Below are 19348 nucleotides of genomic sequence, written 5' to 3' on the forward strand. Positions count from 1 at the left end.
ATAGTTTAATAATATTTCTATATTTAACTTGTTTCTGGTAAAACAAATAAATGTTATTGAAATTTAACATAATCCTATTAATAACATGTATTTTATACTAAATTATATCTTAAAAACAATACTTAATTTACCGGGCGTAGATTAGTACGCGGCAATGGTAAAGAATAGACCGTGCTGAGTAACGCTTCGTTGATTTTTGGTGTTGCTGTTAGGCTTTTTTGTGAACTAATTTAGCATGGTAGTAAATAATTTTCTGGAGAAGTGAATGTACACTAGTTTGGTATTATATATGCATTATAAAATGTTTTACAATTGCAAAATATATTATCATAATTCTATTTAATCATAATGTGACATGTAGGCCTATAATATCTATTAAATCAAGTCTTATTTAGTCTGTATACATTCGCATCCCATCTGAGGACGGGCATCACTCTCTGTTACAAATTTATCATGCAAAAATCGCGGAATACTCATTCTTGTGATATATATTCTTTGTTCTTACTAAAATCTCAATAATCTCAAATCAACTGATGGTCGCCGACGTTGACATTCCGAACAGAATACCTCCGACTCGTTTCGTTGATATTTTGACAGAACAGACAATAAACTATTGGACAAAGCTACCTCGATTACACAAAACAGTCAACTGGTCAACAGTCAGTATTTTTACAGATTTAAAAAACCAAGCTTGTGGATAAAACAAAAGAACAATTCACGTGACGAGTAAAGGATCCTTTTCTTTACGACGTACTAGACGGAGTAGCACGACGCATCATTGGCGGTTACAGCCATGCAACCAGTGCTTGGCAATCTATTGCTCCAACCAAATTGAACAGGTTCGTACAATTTGAAAACGCAGATCCCGTCCCGTTCTTTTGTTTTGCAAGTAATCGTGTCGAACTACCAGATCTTGAATTAAAATTAGATAACAATATTATTATTATTCGTCCTTCAAAATGTATTAAACACTCTAGGTGTGATGTTTGATAGCTCTTTGAATATGTCCTCTCAAGTAAATGCTTTATGCAAGTCATTGAATTACCAACTCCGTAATTTGTCGTAAATATATTACTAAAGTTTGGTTTTCACTAGCGACGTGACGCAATCTACGCAACGTAAGAAAATGCCCTTCCAATCACTGTGTTTGCCCCCGCCTGCGTGAAATCAAACATACGATGTTTGCAGCACTATTGCGTCGTCGGTTCCCACTTATGATTACGCAATACAGCACATTGCGTCGATACGTCTATGCGTTGCGTTCTAGTGGGAACCACGCTTAAGGATGCATGCCAAAATCCTGTCCCGCCTTGACTATGCTAACTCGCTCTTGCTTGGTGCTCACGCCCGTGCCCGCGAAGTTGATCTTAAACGATTACAGCGATTGCAGAAACAAGGCTGTGTTTGCGTGTGGACGGTATCAGCCTTCGGATGGTTTATATTGAAATATCTCGATTGGCTTCATATAAAAAAAAGAATTGTGTACAAAATTATTGTTTTTGTTCATAACTGTATTTACTCTGTTTCCTTTATACCTTTTTTTATTTAACCGTGATCCGCTTTCATTTAATTTCGACTTCTCTCCTCTAATTGATCCCACCCGACTTTTCGTTGCACGATCTAATCGGAAAGCTGGGGACAATACTTTTTCTGTCACCTCTCCGCGGATCTGGAACGTAACGCGCTTCCTGTCGATTTAAGAGGAGCGAATTCGGCAACTCTATTTAAACATCAAAAACTTTTCTTTAATTAATAATAGGCGTACTAGTGTTGTTAGGCGCTCTGTTCATTGTAGAGGGCGCCTATACGAACTTATAGAATAGAATATAAATAAATATTCTTTAGAAACGTGAAACTTAAACAGATCTGATATCAATGATCAGTGGCCTCTTGTACCTGACAATGATGGATGCAGCCTGTTTGGTTCTCATTGCTTTTTCTCAGTGGGTGAAAACGTAGAAAGGTGCGTTCCCACTCTGTTTGGTTATTCAGAAACATTTCCCGTATCGGATGAGTGCTTTCAACGATGTAATGTAGACGCGGCAGTATGTGAGCCTATGTCGGTAGAAATCTTGTCGTATGCGACATGATTTGATTATCGTATACAGATGTGTGCCTGTTATCGTATGTTTGTGATACATCGTATTCTTATTTTGTTTTCTAAATAAAACTTTCTAGCCAAAAAAATAAAAAAAAAATTGTCGTATGCAGATGTGTGTCTCTTATCGTATGTTTACAATGTTTTAATATTTCTGTAATAACAAACTAAAAATCGTATTTTAATTTTTTAAATTATTTGTTTTCTTTTTTTTTTATTTCTTACGAAGATGGGGGTGATGTTAAATTGAAATTCATGAAAGCGCCTTGATTGATGCAAGCATGCAAATGTATTAGAAATCGGTCATAATAATATTATTGACAATGGTGCGTGCAATACTGTTCTTGATAATGAAACAAACATTAAATTAACATAGCTAAACTATTAACACATCGATGGTCTTTCTCGTTATGCCTGGGGAAGCGATATGGAAACGGTAGTAAAACAGTGTTAGAACATTGATCCCAAACAGGAATAATGTTGCTAAGATACGAAAAGGAAAAGCAGAAAACTCAAAGCATAGAATACTTTGAAGAGATTTGCAAAAGCGTTGTGTTGACCAGAGGCTATGAATTGCATAGAGCCAGGCACTCATCGTTTTACGAATATTTATCGTATACATCTGTATACGATAATCAAATCAATGGCACGTTGTTCCCAGAGCAGATTTACGGATTTCGAAAAGTATTGAGTTTCATGCAGCGCATCCAACTATAGCACAGCCAGAAGATTTGTTGAGAAAACCGATATTGAAACTGAAAAGGACCACTTAGCAGTGCATCAAGAGCGTAGACTTTAAGGTTGATTTTGGCGAATTTATAGAAAACGCAAACATCGACGTCTTAACCATGTATCATAACGTACTGGGTGGTATTAAACGTGAAATGAATAGAAAAGACAGTTTCCTACCAAACACTCTGTTCGATGTCATAGAGAACATTAATGTGCCACAGGGACTCTTGTGTTTTCCAAGGTCTTTTATATAGCAGCCACACAGATGGCCGGCTAGCGATTTTTTTTTTCGTACATAAGTTGGGGACCCCCTCATGAAACGTCACAAAATAAAAATGAATAATTCATCAGTTAAATTTTCTTGTTCCTTGTGCACCCAAGCGTAATTATAATAGAGGGCTAAAAACTCAATATAATGCGTATATTTAATGCATTTATTGGTGAAAATTACGTTCAATTTTAATATATTTTGTCAATGTCAATGCAACAAAACCCTAGGCCTAAATCAGCATCACTACCTAGCCTAGGCCTAAGACTAAGAGGGCGAATATTATTTAGATCATTGAGGTATAAAAACTACAGTACATGCATGTATATGGATGATGAATTTGTCGATTTTCATTCTTAAAAGTTAACGAAAACTGCGAAAACCATGTAGAGTATCAACAGTAACATTTTTGTTTTGTTAACATTGAGTTTTTAGCCCTCTATTATAATTGCTCTTTTGGCGCTCCATAGAAACAACAACATTGAACATGGCGTATGCGAAATTGACGAACCGATGTGCGAGAAACACGTCTGTAAATTCATCAATTTAAAGCATTTATTTGTCACTTTTTGTGTGATCTCCTTCGTAAAAGTATTTTTTAGGCCTAATTCTAAGGTGTGGTACTCACGATAAAGTTTCTTAACACATTTTGAGTCGAAATAAATGACAGGTGCGAAACGGAACTAGCGCCCTAAATACTACTAACTAGGCCTAGGCCTAGTGTCTGGGGTGTCACGAAACCTCAGACCACGAAAGCTCAGACCCCCTAAGACCTAAGATCACGAAAGCTAAGACCCAACACCTAAGATTACAAATACTAAGATATACTACAGCTTAAAAACAATACTTGTTTATCCATACATAATTTTAAACAAAGTAGGTTTCATTTATTACCATAAATATAATTTAATACTACCGAAAAACATAGATAAACTCACATTATTTTCGCCCGTTGAGTAAATGTATATTTTTTCTTTACAACAAACAAACTTGACGGGTTGTTTGTTGGTATATATTTACTCCATTGTGTTGCTTCAGAGGATGTTTTTCTTACGCACCTGCCTTTCTTGTATTTTGACTCCAAATTTGTTGACTAACTTTATCCTGAACACCACACTTTAAAATTAGGACTTATAAGTACTTTCAGAAGGAGAAACACATAATAAAAAATAAATAAATCCTTTAAATTGATGATTTTACAGATGTGTTTCTTTGTACTGTATACTGTAATGACAATGTAACTCCTCGAGCTCCCCATGCTCAATGTTTTTGTTTCTATGGAGCGCCAAAAGAGCAACAACAAGTATAAAAACAGAAAGAAAACGAAACAAAAAAACTTATCATGATTTTTAAATTAAAATTTATTTGCCAGTATTTATTTCTTCGTACTTGCATGATTATACTATTATCATTACAATTTTAATTTTACATTGTTCCATCCACACTGTAGATGGACTCCACAGAGTTTTCAGCCCTCTATATAATTTTTGCTCTTTTGACGTTCCATAGAAACAAAAACATTGAACATGGCCCATGGGGTAGGCCTACTGTACTGTAGGCTAGTCATTTTGTGTGCGAGAAAAACGTCTGTAAAATCATCAATTTAAAAATGTATTTGTTACTTTTTATGTGATTCTTTTTCATGAAAGTGCCAATTCTAAGGTGTGGTATTCAGAATAAATGTTGGGAGTTAAAATACAAGGCAGGTGCGAAAGATAAATATTTGTAATCTTAGGTGTTGGGTCTTAGCTTTCGTGATCTTAGGTCTTAGGGGGTCTGAGCTTTCGTGGTCTGAGCTTTCGTGACACCCCTAGTGTCTGTCTATAGGCCTACTTATGTAAGTTGATGTAGGCCTAAGGCTATACTAGACAAAAAGGGTGCTAGAGTAATAGATAGGAGGAGGAACAGGTAAGGCTGGACCAGGCCTAGTACAAGTTTGGCTTATAGCTAGCTAGATACTGTTTAGGCATAGCCTACTAGGATCATCATAATAGCAGTTTTCATACTGGAATTACGGAAAAAGGTTAAAGGTTTCAAGATGGTTTTAGGCCTGGGTTTAAACCATATAATATTTATATTATAAATAAAGGAAGTAAATTCATTGGTTAGTGTTCATTAAATATCTTTGTATCAAAATTGATTAAATTCACAGCGTTAATGAATGGTGGCACAGAATAGTTAGCTCTTGTTAAGAAAGCTAATTGTAATACTTTAATCTCTGTCAAAATTAGCTATTAAATCAAATCAACATCACAGGCAGAATGGCAAAGCATACCAGGTAAACACACACTCACATTCCTAGTGAGTGTCTAAGGACACAATTACAACTCCTCCACTCCCAAAGACTTGTAATAAGACTTTGTTTATGTAGAGCATCTTGTGTATTTGTTTGTCTTGTGAACCTAGCTCTGAGGGTTCCTAATGATCAGCAATTGCTGGATGGATCACCCTCATTAAATATGGTTTTAAAAAAATATTAAAAACTGTAAATCAAGAAAAACAACATAAAAAAGTAAGTCACAATGTGTACATCATCATCATTTGTCAGCTTATTGATCATGTCATCTGATTAAAATTTACTATTAAAATTGTTGTTTGATTGTTGAAGTATTTGGCCCTTTAGTATTCTGGGTATGTTGAGGGTTTAAAATAAGATTTTAATGCAACGTAAAAACAATGTCATTGCAGTATACCATCAAACTATTTTCTGTTTTATTATTAATGCAAACATTCTTTTATAATTATATAATGTCATTTTGTCAGGTTTAATCCATTGCATATAATAACAGATGCAATGGTTAAAACAACGGTGTGTACACCAGATGCCAGTAACAAAGAAATGTTGAAAGAAACAACGCAGGATATTTGTAAGTATTCACTTTATTCAGATACATGCTGCAACCAAAATAGATGATTTATTTATATTTTTTAATTTATTTTTTATAATTATTTAGGCAAATTGCCAAGGATAACCATAAGCGAATTAATTCACTATCCTTCTTAAAGGTGGAAATCCTGTTCACAAGACAAACATACACAAGATGCTTTACATAAACAAAGTCTTATTACAAGTCTTTGGGAGTGGAGTTGTAATTTGTCATTAGAAAAAATCCTGACATGGACATGGACACAGGACCCTTGAATTGGTAGCCAAGCACCATAACTACCAAGCCACAACTCCACTCCAAATTTAAAATTCACCCCTGACTCATGCACTGTCATGTCACAACTTGTTTTTTTTTTTTTTTACCAAATAATTGTTGTTCTCATGTCATTGTAAATCAATTTAAAAGACACTCTAGGTTTAATATTTGGGTGACAATTTGCGACTAGTTCTTGCACACAAATGACTTTGATATTTCATAAATTCGTGGAGAAAACAACTACCATATAAACATACAAGTTGTTTAAATTCAATTTGAGGATAAATTAGTTTTTAAATTATTGCAACAACATCATAAAAATAGTTTTAAAGTGTCTATGCTTTTAAAAAAACAATATAACTGTGTAAGAAATAAAATAATATATACATGATTTTATTAACATTTTTTAATTTAAAAGCTTTAGACATGTATCAGGATGCTGTCACTGATGTCACAGTTAAAAAAATGTTGAAAAGTCCACGCCATACAAAAGGATACACACAAAGAGCAGGAACATCACAGCAGGAAACAAAATCTGGTAAAAAGATTTTAATTAAATTCAATTCAGTAATCTGCTGTAAAATAAATTTAAAAGTATAAATATAAAAGGCACAAAATACCAGTCAATATAAAATTGGTACAAAAGAGATTTTTAAAAATAAATTTAATATAGAAGTGGATAAAAAAGAGGTTTATACAGCATTTTGCTGTGATTACTGCTGTGACATTTAAATTCAAATAGAGAATACAAAAGATACACATATTATAATGATGGCAAATTGGATCAGGTTGGAATCGTCAACAAATGATTCATTACACTAAACTTTGTTCTTGCCAAGTTAATTTGATTATAAAGCATGATGATGAATGCTAATACATTATTTATAACAAGATAGCATCTTTAATTATATCATCACATTTTTCAGATAGTAGACCTGAGAAAGAGAAAAACCCCACAGGAGCATCAACATCAAAACAGGAAGCCAAATTTGCTGAAACATCAACAAGTTCAAATCCAATGCCAAGTCCACAAAAAGAGAGTAAATATTTATTTTGAAATATGTTTGATTGTGCTGTTCATACATTTTAATGATATCAGAAATAAAGACTAAAGTGCTAAATATTGAAATGATTAAAGGAGCGGAAGTTTAATCATAATCATCAGTGTCTGCTAATGAACATATATTATCTTGCAAGTTACTTTGACAGTTAATACTAATATTTGTATATTGTATGACACTGCTGTGTAATCTATTCAACTTGCAGTACAATGTGGTTAAATAAACTCATCACTATACTATTGATTGGAAAGGATAAGGTTTAGAATACTTAAATATTGCATTGGAAATACTTTTTCTTTAAATAAAAAAGTTATAGTTGGTAATCACAATTGAGGAGACCTAATGCAAGTTGTTATATGTGTTATATATTTTATCACAACAGAACCAGTGTATGAAGAAAAACCAGAAATTCCTAAAGGGTTCAGGAACAAATTTGTAAGCAAACTTCGCTCTGCAAGAGAAGATGGTGACCTTAAAGTGGATAGCAACAAGTTTGTTATGCATATCTGGGACTTTGGTGGTCAACCAATTTACCATGTGATACAACGGGTAAATTTTATTGGTGTATTTAATTTTTATTAATAGAGATTAGTTTTGCCGTCAATATTCAATATACATGCCTTCTTCTGAGCTTCTGTTAGTTTCAGTGTATACTTTGTCTTTTGGCCTTGTTACAATATGAGCACTGAAATCAAAAAGCTTGCTCACTTGATTTGAAGTTAAGAACCTATAATCTTCCTCCAAGGTATTACAAAAATGTGGATCTAATATAGTACAATATGTCAGTATCAGATATAAAATACAATTATTATTATTACAATATTATAAATTATTTTATTCTTCATTTAATTTAATAAAGTCAACCCGGTCTCTAGTCCCTAATTACCAGAAACCAAACCCAGAATTGAGGTCAAAAGTTCCAAATTCTTTTTTACCTTTAAAAATACATTTGGAATATCAGAATTTCTGTAAACCAAGACATATTATGCCAGCCGAATGGTGTCCAGTTTTGGGAGACTTTAAGTAAAATAGTATTAATTGATGTAATATAATGTATTATTAGCAGAGAGGGATAGCAAAGAAAGAATGTAATATTAAACATTCATTATTTATTAAACCAATGATTAAGATTGTAAATGTTTCCAAGGTGAACATGCAGTTTGTGAGGAAAACAAAAGTATCAAATAATCAGTTGTGCCAGTATACTGACACATGTGTATAAACAGTTTGTAATATTGACTATTATGATTATGTTTACTAGATATTCATGGTGTCTTATGCTGTTGTATGTGTTGTATTCAACATGAATGAAGGTCTTAATGCCCCAGCTAAAGTTCGTGATCCAACTACTGTAAGTAGATTTTACAAATTTCAAATGTTTATGTAATTGTACATAAATAAAATGTTTCCTTCATGTTATTCTTTACCTTAACACAAACTGTGCAAATAGCAGATGCCTGATATATGATTGTTGTTATTTCCACTTCCATGATAGTGTTTTTAATAGCAGATGCCTGATATATGATTGTTGTTATTTCCACTTCCATGATAGTGTTGTTAATAGCAGATGCCTGATATATGATTGTTGTTATTTCCACTTCTATGATAGTGTTGTTAATAGCAGATGCCTGATATATGATTGTTGTTATTTCCACTTCCATGGTAGTGTTGTTAATAGCAGATGCCTGATATATGATTGTTGTTATTTCCACTTCCATGATAGTGTTGTTAATAGCAGATGCCTGATATATGATTGTTGTTATTTCCACTTCCATGATAGTGTTGTTAATAGCAGATGCCTGATATATGATTGTTGTTATTTCCACTTCCATGATAGTGTTGTTAATAGCAGATGCCTGATATATGATTGTTGTTATTTCCACTTCCATGATAGTGTTGTTAATAGCAGATGCCTGATATATGATTGTTGTTATTTCCACTTCCATGATAGTGTTGTTAATAGCAGATGCCTGATATATGATTGTTGTTAATTCCACTTCCATGATAGTGTTGTTTTTCTATTAATTTGTGCTGCTAATAATAATAGATAATTTGTCAAACTAGAACTTTAAAAATTGTAAATGTAAATTTTGTTCATTTTTTTTTATTTAGGGAAAAGTTTATGAACATCGAATGACAAATCTTGACTTCATTCTGTTTTGGATTCGCTCTGTTTTTGTAAACGTAAGAAAAGGAAAAAATAACAAGATAATGCTGATTGGTACACATTATGAGAGCCTTGGTAAAACTGAACAAGAAAGACAACAAAGGGTACATATGTCATCACATTTCCTTTTAAACAGTACAAAATTGTATATTGTCATTAATTCATTGGAAACAATATGTAGTTTCATCTCTAACATTGGCAATCATGTATGATTGTTTTATACGTCATGTCATGAGCATACTACTGTTAATTATACAATGTACCCTGGGTAAGTAAATGCGTAACATAACTTAAATGAAACATTTTTTGCACTTTTCAAAAAGGGTTGGGTTTGGCTAGGCACACTCTAAATCTTCCCCTGACATAAGTATAATTCAAATATGATGTTATTTATTTTAGGTAAAGGAAATAGAGAATATACTTTGGAAAGCCCTGGAAGGAAAACCATTCGAGGACATGGTGTATCAAGGAGAGCTCTTTACTATTGAAAACAGTGTCTCATTTGAAAAGAGCGGTGCTTCTAAAATCATTCTCCAAATACAAAAATTAGTCCAGATGATGATTCTTACTTTTCCAATTAAATGGCTGCAAGTACTGCTTGAAATACAACAGTTACGAAAAGCCAAACTATATCTACCAACTTCTGAGGTTAGAATAAATATCTTTAACAAATCGATTGATGAATGCGTCTTTTAATATTTAACATCCATTAAATTTGAAGCATTAAACCCTGTTTTTCTGAGTGTTGCATTGAATAGTGTTAATTAAAGTGAAAAAAAGCAAACTTATTTCATTACATTTGAAATTGTGTGAGATACAAGTTTGTTATTAATAGTAATATAACAGTAATCCCTGCTTTTCTGTCTGTGTTAATTGACTGTTTATGGTGAATCTTCAACAAATGAGTGTTTGAAGTGAATCTTCAAACAGGAACGGTGCAATTTTAGTAGAGTACCAAGTACCAAAACAAAAGGAACATTTTTGGTCCTCTAATTATTATTGAAGTAAGTGGTGAACCTTGAGTTTACTGTTGGTTGGGAAAATTTCAGAATTCAAATCTACCCTTGCATGATAAAGTATTATGTCCTATATAAACAACCTTTCAACAACGAAATGAATGATAACATCAACAGAAAACCAGTTTGTAATTAATCAGCATTTATTTTTTTCATTACATTTTTCATTATGATATTTATTTAACTTTTAGATTAATGATTTACTTGCTCGTTGTAAGATAACTGACAGAAAACTGTTTCTTGAGTACTTGCATGACATCGGCGAAATTCTGTTCTACCCGGATGACAAGATCCTCAAAGAAAAAATTGTTATAGATTTGATGGGAGTAGTTGACAAGTTTAAAACAATCATCACAGTTATAGATCCCAGCATTCAGGTTAGCAAACTTCACTTCTTTGAGTGGTGTCAATCATTGGTGAATATCAGACGTAAACATTGTGGTAATTTTTTTTTAGTGTGATGGATTTACCTGCAAAAATGTAATATCTGCCACACAGAGAACGAAATTATACCTTATTATTTCTATTATATTCTAATAAACATATTACTGTAGCACTCCCATTAAGGGAAGACCCAACAAAGTGTCCCCTTAATAGACGTTAGCCATGGTCTTAATCTGTCTCTCTTTCATTTCACAAGTAAGTTTTAATAAGGTTTAAGGGAAGGCCCAACAAAGTGTCCTCTTAATAGAGGTTAGCCATGGTCTTAATCTGTCTCTCTTTCATTTCACAAGTAAGTTTTAATAAGGTTTAAGGGAAGGCCCAACAAAGTGTTCTCTTAATAGAGGTTAGCTATGGTGTTAATTTGCCTCTCATTCATTTCACCAGTAAGTTTTAATAAGGTTTAAGGGAAGACCCAACAAAGTGTCCCCTTAATAGAGGTTAGCTATGGTGTTAATCTGCATCTCATTCATTTCACCAGTAAGTTTTAATAAGGTTTAAGGGAAGGCCCAACAAAGTGTCCCCTTAATAGAGGTTAGCCATGGTCTTAATCTGTCTCTCTTTCATTTCACAAGTAAGTTTTAATAAGGTTTAAGGGAAGGCCCAACAAAGTGTCCCCTTAATAGAGGTTAGCCATGGTCTTAATCTGTCTCTCATTCATTTCACCAGTAAGTTTTAATAAGGTTTAAGAGAAGGCCCAACAAAGTGTCCCCTTAATAGAGGTTAGCTATGGTGTTAATCTGCCTCTCATTCATTTCACCAGTAAGTTTTAATAAGGTTTAAGGGAAGGCCCAACAAAGTGTCCCCTTAATAGAGGTTAGCCATGGTCTTAATCTGTCTCTCTTTCATTTCACAAGTAAGTTTTAATAAGGTTTAAGGGAAGGCCCAACAAAGTGTCCCCTTAATAGAGGTTAGCCATGGTGTTAGTCTGCCTCTCATTCATTTCACAAGTAAGTTTTAATAAGGTTTAAGGGAAGGCCCAACAAAGTGTCCCCTTAATAGAGGTTAGCCATGGTGTTAGTCTGCCTCTCATTCATTTCACAAGTAAGTTTTAATAAGGTTTAAGGGAAGGCCCAACAAAGTGTCCCCTTAATAGAGGTTAGCCATGGTGTTAATCTGCCTCAAATTCATTTCCCAAGTAAGTTTTAATAAGGTTTAGGGGAAGACCCAACAAAGTGTCCCCTTAATAGAGGTTAGCCGTGGTATTAATCTGCCTCTCATTCATTTCACAAGTAAGCTTCAATGAGGTTTTCCCAAAGGAGAGGTTCTACTGACCAGAAGAATAACAATTACTTTGTTGCATTAACAAATTACACTTTTGTGCTTTTATGTTTTTTAGCCATCTCTGAAACAGCTTTGGAGAAATTTAAATGGGGGCAAACTAGATGAAAGACTGTTGCAGCATATTTGGAAGGATGAGTCAGATGAGATGATTATCTTCTTTGTGTCTCTCATGCAAACCTTTGGGTTAATGTGTGAAAAAAGGAGTAAAGAGGTATTTACATTTTATTTAACATTTTAGTTTAATTATTTGTTCATATATTCTATCTAGGTCTCATGTTCCATTTTTGTTTCTATAGAATGTTGGACGAATGTTCTATGTTCTTTCACGCCTAAAGCCCCAACGTGATGATACAAAGGCTGCTGAATATGAAGAGAAGCATGCTATTTCTCTCTTTCATGACTTTGATGGCTACCTTCCAGATGATCTCTTCCAACGTGTTGCAACTAAATTTATTGAGGAATTTCAAATAGACGATGTTGAGCCTGCATTGTCTTATGAGCATGTAGAACTGAATGTTGATGGCCATCATCTTGTGCTTCTAAATGTTGCTACTATTAACAACCGTCGTTTGTTCCAGGTAAAATAATAATAAATAGTTTTATTCAATTCTACTCAAAAGTCTATTATTTCGACCAAAAAACAATGAGGTAAAAAAACAATAATGACAAATAATGGATGACGGCAGAATCCAATGAAGATGAAAATCTTGATAGACAAGTTAATAATATGGACTTTTAGATTTGAGTAAAAATGTTTAAAGGATTGATTTGTTTTTTATATTGCAGACAACAATTGTCAGAACGACAATCATGAACACAGAATCAGGAAGCAGCTCTCCAGAAGATGATGATCCACAACCTAGCATCTGTAAGAAGGTAAGCCAGTATCAAACATTCTACACTTTATTTAGAATTACCTCCAACTTATTGCTTTTACATCTTTCACAAGCACAATTCTATTTACACAATTAGTCATTAGAAATACTGATATATGCCTCTTAATTTGTTCCTTTTTAATTGTTATTGCATTACTGTTACAACTTTATTTATTTTTCAGGTGCTTAGTTTCCTTCAAAAAGAATTACACTTTTTGAGTGAGAGGAATGCACATGGTGTTAAAGTAAAGATGTACATTCCTTGTGTGTGTGCTTCAAAAGGTGAACCTACTCATATGCATGTTGTACGCAAATTTGACAAAGATGTGTTGCCATGTGGAAGCAGAGGAATGGAAGTGAAACGTTACCGTAATCTGTTTGGAGACAATGTCCTATCAAAGGGTAAATTATTATTTGTGTTTTTATTGTTTAAGATCGCATGAAGCCTAGGTAGGATGTTGACGAAAAATGAATAATATATACAATCTTGCAATAATGCAATGTTATTTTTCTCTAGGGTAAAACTACAAAATCACTTTAACGGATTTGTAGAAATTTAACACAAAAAATGAACATATACTTACCAATATTTGTTCCTTTCCAAAATGTCAGATATACGTGTATATATCAAGTAACTTATAGTATTATGCCCTAAATAATGCTGGTTTCAACTGATAGATGTATTTTTGGGCAAATTTCATTTCTCTATTTGTTACTATGCCTTGAGACCCTTGTTGTAAATGTATGTATCATTTGTGTCTGTACACATTAGAAGCTAGATAGAATTACAAGATTTACAGTACGCATTTTGTATGATTTTCAATTCATAGTGAAAGCCTAAATATTCTGTTATTATTTAACCTTTTTTTCCAGAGGAGTCCATTGAAGACAAGTATGTGAATAACATTGGTAAATATGACTTTCACAGACACAGACGTATTTCGTATCATAATATATTAAATACACTTCTACTAGTAAGCAACTACTACATAGGCATTGGATACAATATCAAAAATCTATTTGCAAATCTTATAGGATTTTTATATTTTTACATCTGTTATTGAAATAGAATTAATATCACTTTCATAGCATACAGTGTTAGTACCTATAATCCCTTTCATAGCATACAGTGTTAGTACCTATAATCACTTTCATAGCATACAGTGTTAGTACCTATAATCACTTTCATAGCATACAGTGTTAGTACCTATAATCACTTTCATAGCATACAGTGTTAGTACCTATAATCCCTTTCATAGCATACAGTGTTAGTACCTATAATCACTTTCATAGCATACAGTGTTAGTACCTATAATCACTTTCATAGCATACAGTGTTAGTACCTATAATCACTTTCATAGCATACACTGTTAGTACCTATAATCACTTTCATAGCATACAGTGTTAGTACCTATAGTTGATGAGGAATATGATACCACTCAATGTAAATGGCATAATTGTTTCAAAATATTACTTCTTCTTTGTACAATATAGTATTGTTTACACATTAGTACAGCAATTAGTACATTCTGGAAGACTTGATTGAACCTTATTTTGTATTATTATTTGTAGCCTTAATATTGCTTATTATGTTTTAAAAACATTGTTTGTTTGAACTTTTGAGACAGATCCATATAAAAATAATAAAAAAAAAATTTAAAAATGTTTTTTTTTAAATCATAGACTATGTGGATGACCTTACTATTGAAAGTGTGTCTACAGAGATGGATCTTTCCTGTAGACGATTTGGTGTTCGTTTGGGGCTTACATGGTCTACAGTGAATACTATATTTGATAATGAAAAGCAGACAGATAAAGCTACAGCAAACATGCTGAAACGTTGGAGAAGCAGCATTGGTAGTGACTTTAATCAGCAACAAGTATTGTGCACCGCACTAAGGCAGCATGATCGTAATGATCTTGCTGATCTGCTGTTTCAGAAATACATTGACGATGAAATACCCAAGGTTATCAAACCTTCAGGTATATAGCATTATATTGTGATTCCTGCCATTAAATAGTATAAAAGTAGTGAATATTTATAAGTACAATGGCACAAATAATTTATGAGGTGAAAATATATAAAATTTTCATCTTTCATCTAAGAAAATATTTTTACTATTTTTACCTTTACTTTTAATGAAAGGAAAGGCCTAAATCATTCAAATGGTTGATCCAACGTGGTCATTCAACTACAACCTAGCCTCTTGTAACTTGTGGTTGCTCACTCACCGTGTAACAAAAACAAACATGCAAAAACTAAATTTCAGTGCTCTTGTGCACATATATCAACATTGCACTCTCAATGACGTCATTAAAAGAGCAATAGCACATTTTAATAAAATATAACTCACAATTCTCCAAATGGATTAAGAATCTTCTTAGGTGTGTTATAAAGGTGTGTTGGTTTATTTAATTTATTCCGATATTGTTTGTATTATTATTTTTATTTAAATTTGTTAATTGACACAAAATTATGTTTATTTTCTATGGACAAATGATTCCGAAATAAAAGATTGAATGGAATTGTGAGTTGAATTTTAATTGAAACAGAACTCATTATCTTAACGCTTTTATTATTTCACAGCTCGTTTTGATGATCAAGATCTACTGTTCATCTGTGACAATTTAGGTCAACATTGGAGAAGATTAGCAGTGCGCCTTGGAATTAAATGGGATGTTATCAGTAATATCACAGGTAAAAACAGACATGATGAAGATGACATAATGGTAGTCCTGGTTAAGTGGAGAGGTAGACAAAGAGCAGCACATCAAATACCTACAATGATCAAGGCTTTAAAACAACAAGGACGTGTTGATTTAGCTGATAGCCTGTGTACAAGACATGAATACAAAGATGACGTCAGTTCAGAAGTTCCAATGTTTACAGACCAATCAGGACAAGGTGGGTAACGCTTATTATTCTTAATATGTTATTGTAACTATATACCTGATTATATTTTTTTAATTTACTTTTTATAAGATTGTTGAGAGATGGACAAACATGATAAAATATTACATTTTGTACAAACAAAATGTAGCCTATAGGCATATTGGAGGATTTTTTTAATTCAAGTATTAAAATTGTTGTTTTCATTATTAATAATTGTATATAACATACACGATCAAAATTGTTTTAATTAAATGTATTTTTACAGGATGCTTAACAGACTTGGACTTCCTGATAATTTCTCTGAAAATGACAGAATGGAAGAGTTTTTGCAGGGGTCTTGGTATTGCTGATGTTGAGCTAACACAAAATGAGATAAAATATTTAATGCTTACTGTAGAAGCAACTATGGAATCACTGGTACAATGGCGATGTAAGCAAGGAAGAGATGTGAACCAACGAGATGAAGTAATAAAAGCCTTGAGAGCAGTTAAGAGAATGGATATTGTACAATTACTAGAAACAGTCTATTGAGAACAGTAGACCATATGAACTGTAGTTGTATGGTAACTCAGTTCAACAAATAAACAATTTGTATGAACAATAGGAAATACATAGTTAATAAAGGACAATAAAGAAGACCTATTGAAACAATGTTTTTAGATCTTGAACTATGTCTTAATAGACCAAAGGAATACAAGTACTCTAATATAGGTCACGTACCTGACAAGATTTCAAGTACGTAAATGACAAAATATTTATATATGTGTGGGTATTTTTGTATCTGCTTCAATCTTAAATAAAAAATAATGCCTTTCAAAAAGGCAGTGCTCCAATTTTGGACGTGGAATAGAACTAATAGACAGTGTAATACTACTGGTTGCTTGAACATGATCAGTCAACAGCCTAGACTCTTCTCAAGTGTGTGGTTACTCAATCTCTGTAACAAAAATAAATGCGCAAAACCGAATTGCAGAATTCAATTGTATATACTGATGCCACATACAGTGCCGTACTGTAGTATATTTTTTTAATGTCATATCACCCACAATGTGCATGTGATTTAAGTTGTGTACTCACAAAACCATACCACATACTGTATTATAACAAAACAATTATCAGCTGCTATCTATACTAGTGTGTGTGACTGATCAACAAGCCTCTGAAAACCTAAAACAGAATGGTTCCTTTCTCCCCATTCATCACCAAAATAAAAGATATTTTTACTAGCCATACAGATGCCTCCAATCAGTCAATCACATTCAATATTAGAATGTAGCTTGACTCATTTATGCTATATTGTGATGAAACTGCAATAAGTAATTGACTTTCTTTTGTCTTTTTTTTATATATATATACAGTCAGTCATGTCAATGATAGAGATACATTGTCCAAGATGAGTCTTAGCAATTTGTGCGGCTATGGTGGCTATGGTTAGTGTTAGCGCTTGTGGTGTACCCAAAGTTTTACATGGGACATATGTGTAAATAATAACACATTGTATATTAATTAGGGTTAGGGTTAGGGAATATACTTGAATGTTAACATTCATAATTGCGCTACATAAAAAAATCTTTTTTTTTATTGTATTTTTGTTTGTCTATTTTCTTTTAAATCTCAATGCGAGTCACAAGTATATTCATATAATGTTAAGGTAAATTGGTTTCAATCTTGCAAACATAAATGATTATTATTACATTATTTCTGAATTTAGTAAATGATTTGGCTTTTGATTTGTATGCACTTAATTTAGGACAGACTAACTTTTTTCGACATCCTGCACAGAAGCCTTACAAATTTGTAGTAATTTAGACTTACAAATGTTGATTGATGGCCATATCATCTTTTTTTGATAGTTGACAGACTTGCTAAACAGAACAAAAGGTGCGGAGATAGGATAATTTACTGTATAACAGCAATTATTTTTTACCCCCGGTGTGTCATTTTTCAATAATGGTTGCCCAGGTATGGGACCTTTTTTTCTAAGTATCACTATATCTATAAACATTAAATATTTTGTATGAGAACTTATGGCGAAATTACTTTTATTTTGTTTGTGGATATAATTTTTTTTTTTAATAATTTATATATAACTTTGACCTATTTACCAAAAGAACATAGTTCATACTTTGATACACCACCTGATTATGCAAATTATGTACTGCATTCTCTTGATTGGCATAGATAAAGTCCCTGAAATACTATATTGCTATAATAACTGTTTTCCAAAGCTTGAGAATGTACTTAACGCTTTTATTTATTAAAACTCATCAGAAACATTAAATTGTATTTGATGTTTTTGTAAACAAGCCCTATAGGACTAATATTGTCTTGATTGGCATACAATAAAATTACACTATACTGCTGTCATAGTACTTGGCTAACAAGCCCTATAGGACTAATATTGTCTTGATTGGCATACAATAAAATTACACTATACTGCTGTCATAGTACTTGGCTAACAAGCCCTATAGGACTAATATTGTCTTCATTGGCATACAATAAAATTACACTATACTGCTGTCATAGTACTTGGCTAACAAGCCCTATAGGACTAATATTGTATTGATTGACATACAATAAAATTACACTATACTGCTGTCATAGTACTTGGCTAACAAGCCCTATAGGACTAATATTGTCTTGATTGACATACAATAAAATTACACTATACTGCTGTCATAGTACTTGGCTAACAAGCCCTATAGGACTAATATTGTCTTGATTGACATACAATAAAATTACACTATACTGCTGTCATAGTACTTGGCTAACAAGCCCTATAGGACTAATATTGTCTTGATTGACATACAATAAAATTACACTATACTGCTGTCATAGTACTTGGCTAACAAGCCCTATAGGACTAATATTGTCTTGATTGACATACAATAAAATTACACTATACTGCTGTCATAGTACTTGGCTAACAAGCCCTATAGGACTAATATTGTCTTCATTGGCATACAATAAAATTACACTATACTGCTGTCATTGGCTAACAAGCACTATAGGACTAATATTGTCTTGATTGGAATACAATAAAATTACACTATACTGCTGTCATAGTACTTGGCTAACAAGCCCTATAGGACTAATATTGTCTTGATTGACAAACAATAAAATTACACTATACTGCTGTCATAGTACTTGGCTAACAAGCCCTATAGGACTAATATTGTCTTGATTGACATACAATAAAATTACACTATACTGCTGTCATAGTACTTGGCTAACAAGCCCTATAGGACTAATATTGTATTGATTGACATACAATAAAATTACACTATACTGCTGTCATAGTACTTGGCTAACAAGCCCTATAGGACTAATATTGTCTTGATTGACATACAATAAAATTACACTATACTGC

At 32.7% G+C, this 19348-nt stretch overlaps 1 protein-coding gene across 1 annotated transcript; it reads left to right on the forward strand.

Moving 5' to 3' along the window:
• Nucleotides 1-5652: 5652 nt before the first annotated feature.
• LOC140044123 (uncharacterized) lies at nt 5653-18095 on the forward strand. Its single transcript, XM_072088603.1, has 16 exons — nt 5653-5965; nt 6660-6779; nt 7168-7281; nt 7685-7851; nt 8564-8653; nt 9415-9573; nt 9869-10117; nt 10677-10862; nt 12266-12421; nt 12507-12788; nt 12997-13086; nt 13268-13487; nt 13959-13994; nt 14769-15068; nt 15673-15990; nt 16244-18095. The coding sequence occupies exons 1-16, from the start codon at nt 5893-5895 to the stop codon at nt 16507-16509; spliced, it is 2826 nt and encodes a 941-aa protein (XP_071944704.1). The 5' UTR covers nt 5653-5892; the 3' UTR covers nt 16510-18095.
• The last annotated feature ends 1253 nt before the right edge of the window (nt 18096-19348 follow it).

Source organism: Antedon mediterranea, chromosome 3 (genome assembly GCF_964355755.1).
Source record: "Antedon mediterranea chromosome 3, ecAntMedi1.1, whole genome shotgun sequence".
Taxonomy (NCBI): domain Eukaryota; kingdom Metazoa; phylum Echinodermata; class Crinoidea; order Comatulida; family Antedonidae; genus Antedon; species Antedon mediterranea.

Excerpts from the sequence above, each read along its gene's own strand:
- LOC140044123 (XM_072088603.1), top strand. The coding sequence starts at position 5,893 with ATGGTTAAAACAACGGTGTGTACACCAGATGCCAGTAACAAAGAAATG. Across the intron at positions 6,780-7,167 it reads ACAGCAGGAAACAAAATCTG|ATAGTAGACCTGAGAAAGAG; the intron begins GTAAAAAGATTT and ends CACATTTTTCAG. Across the intron at positions 10,118-10,676 it reads TATATCTACCAACTTCTGAG|ATTAATGATTTACTTGCTCG; the intron begins GTTAGAATAAAT and ends TTTAACTTTTAG.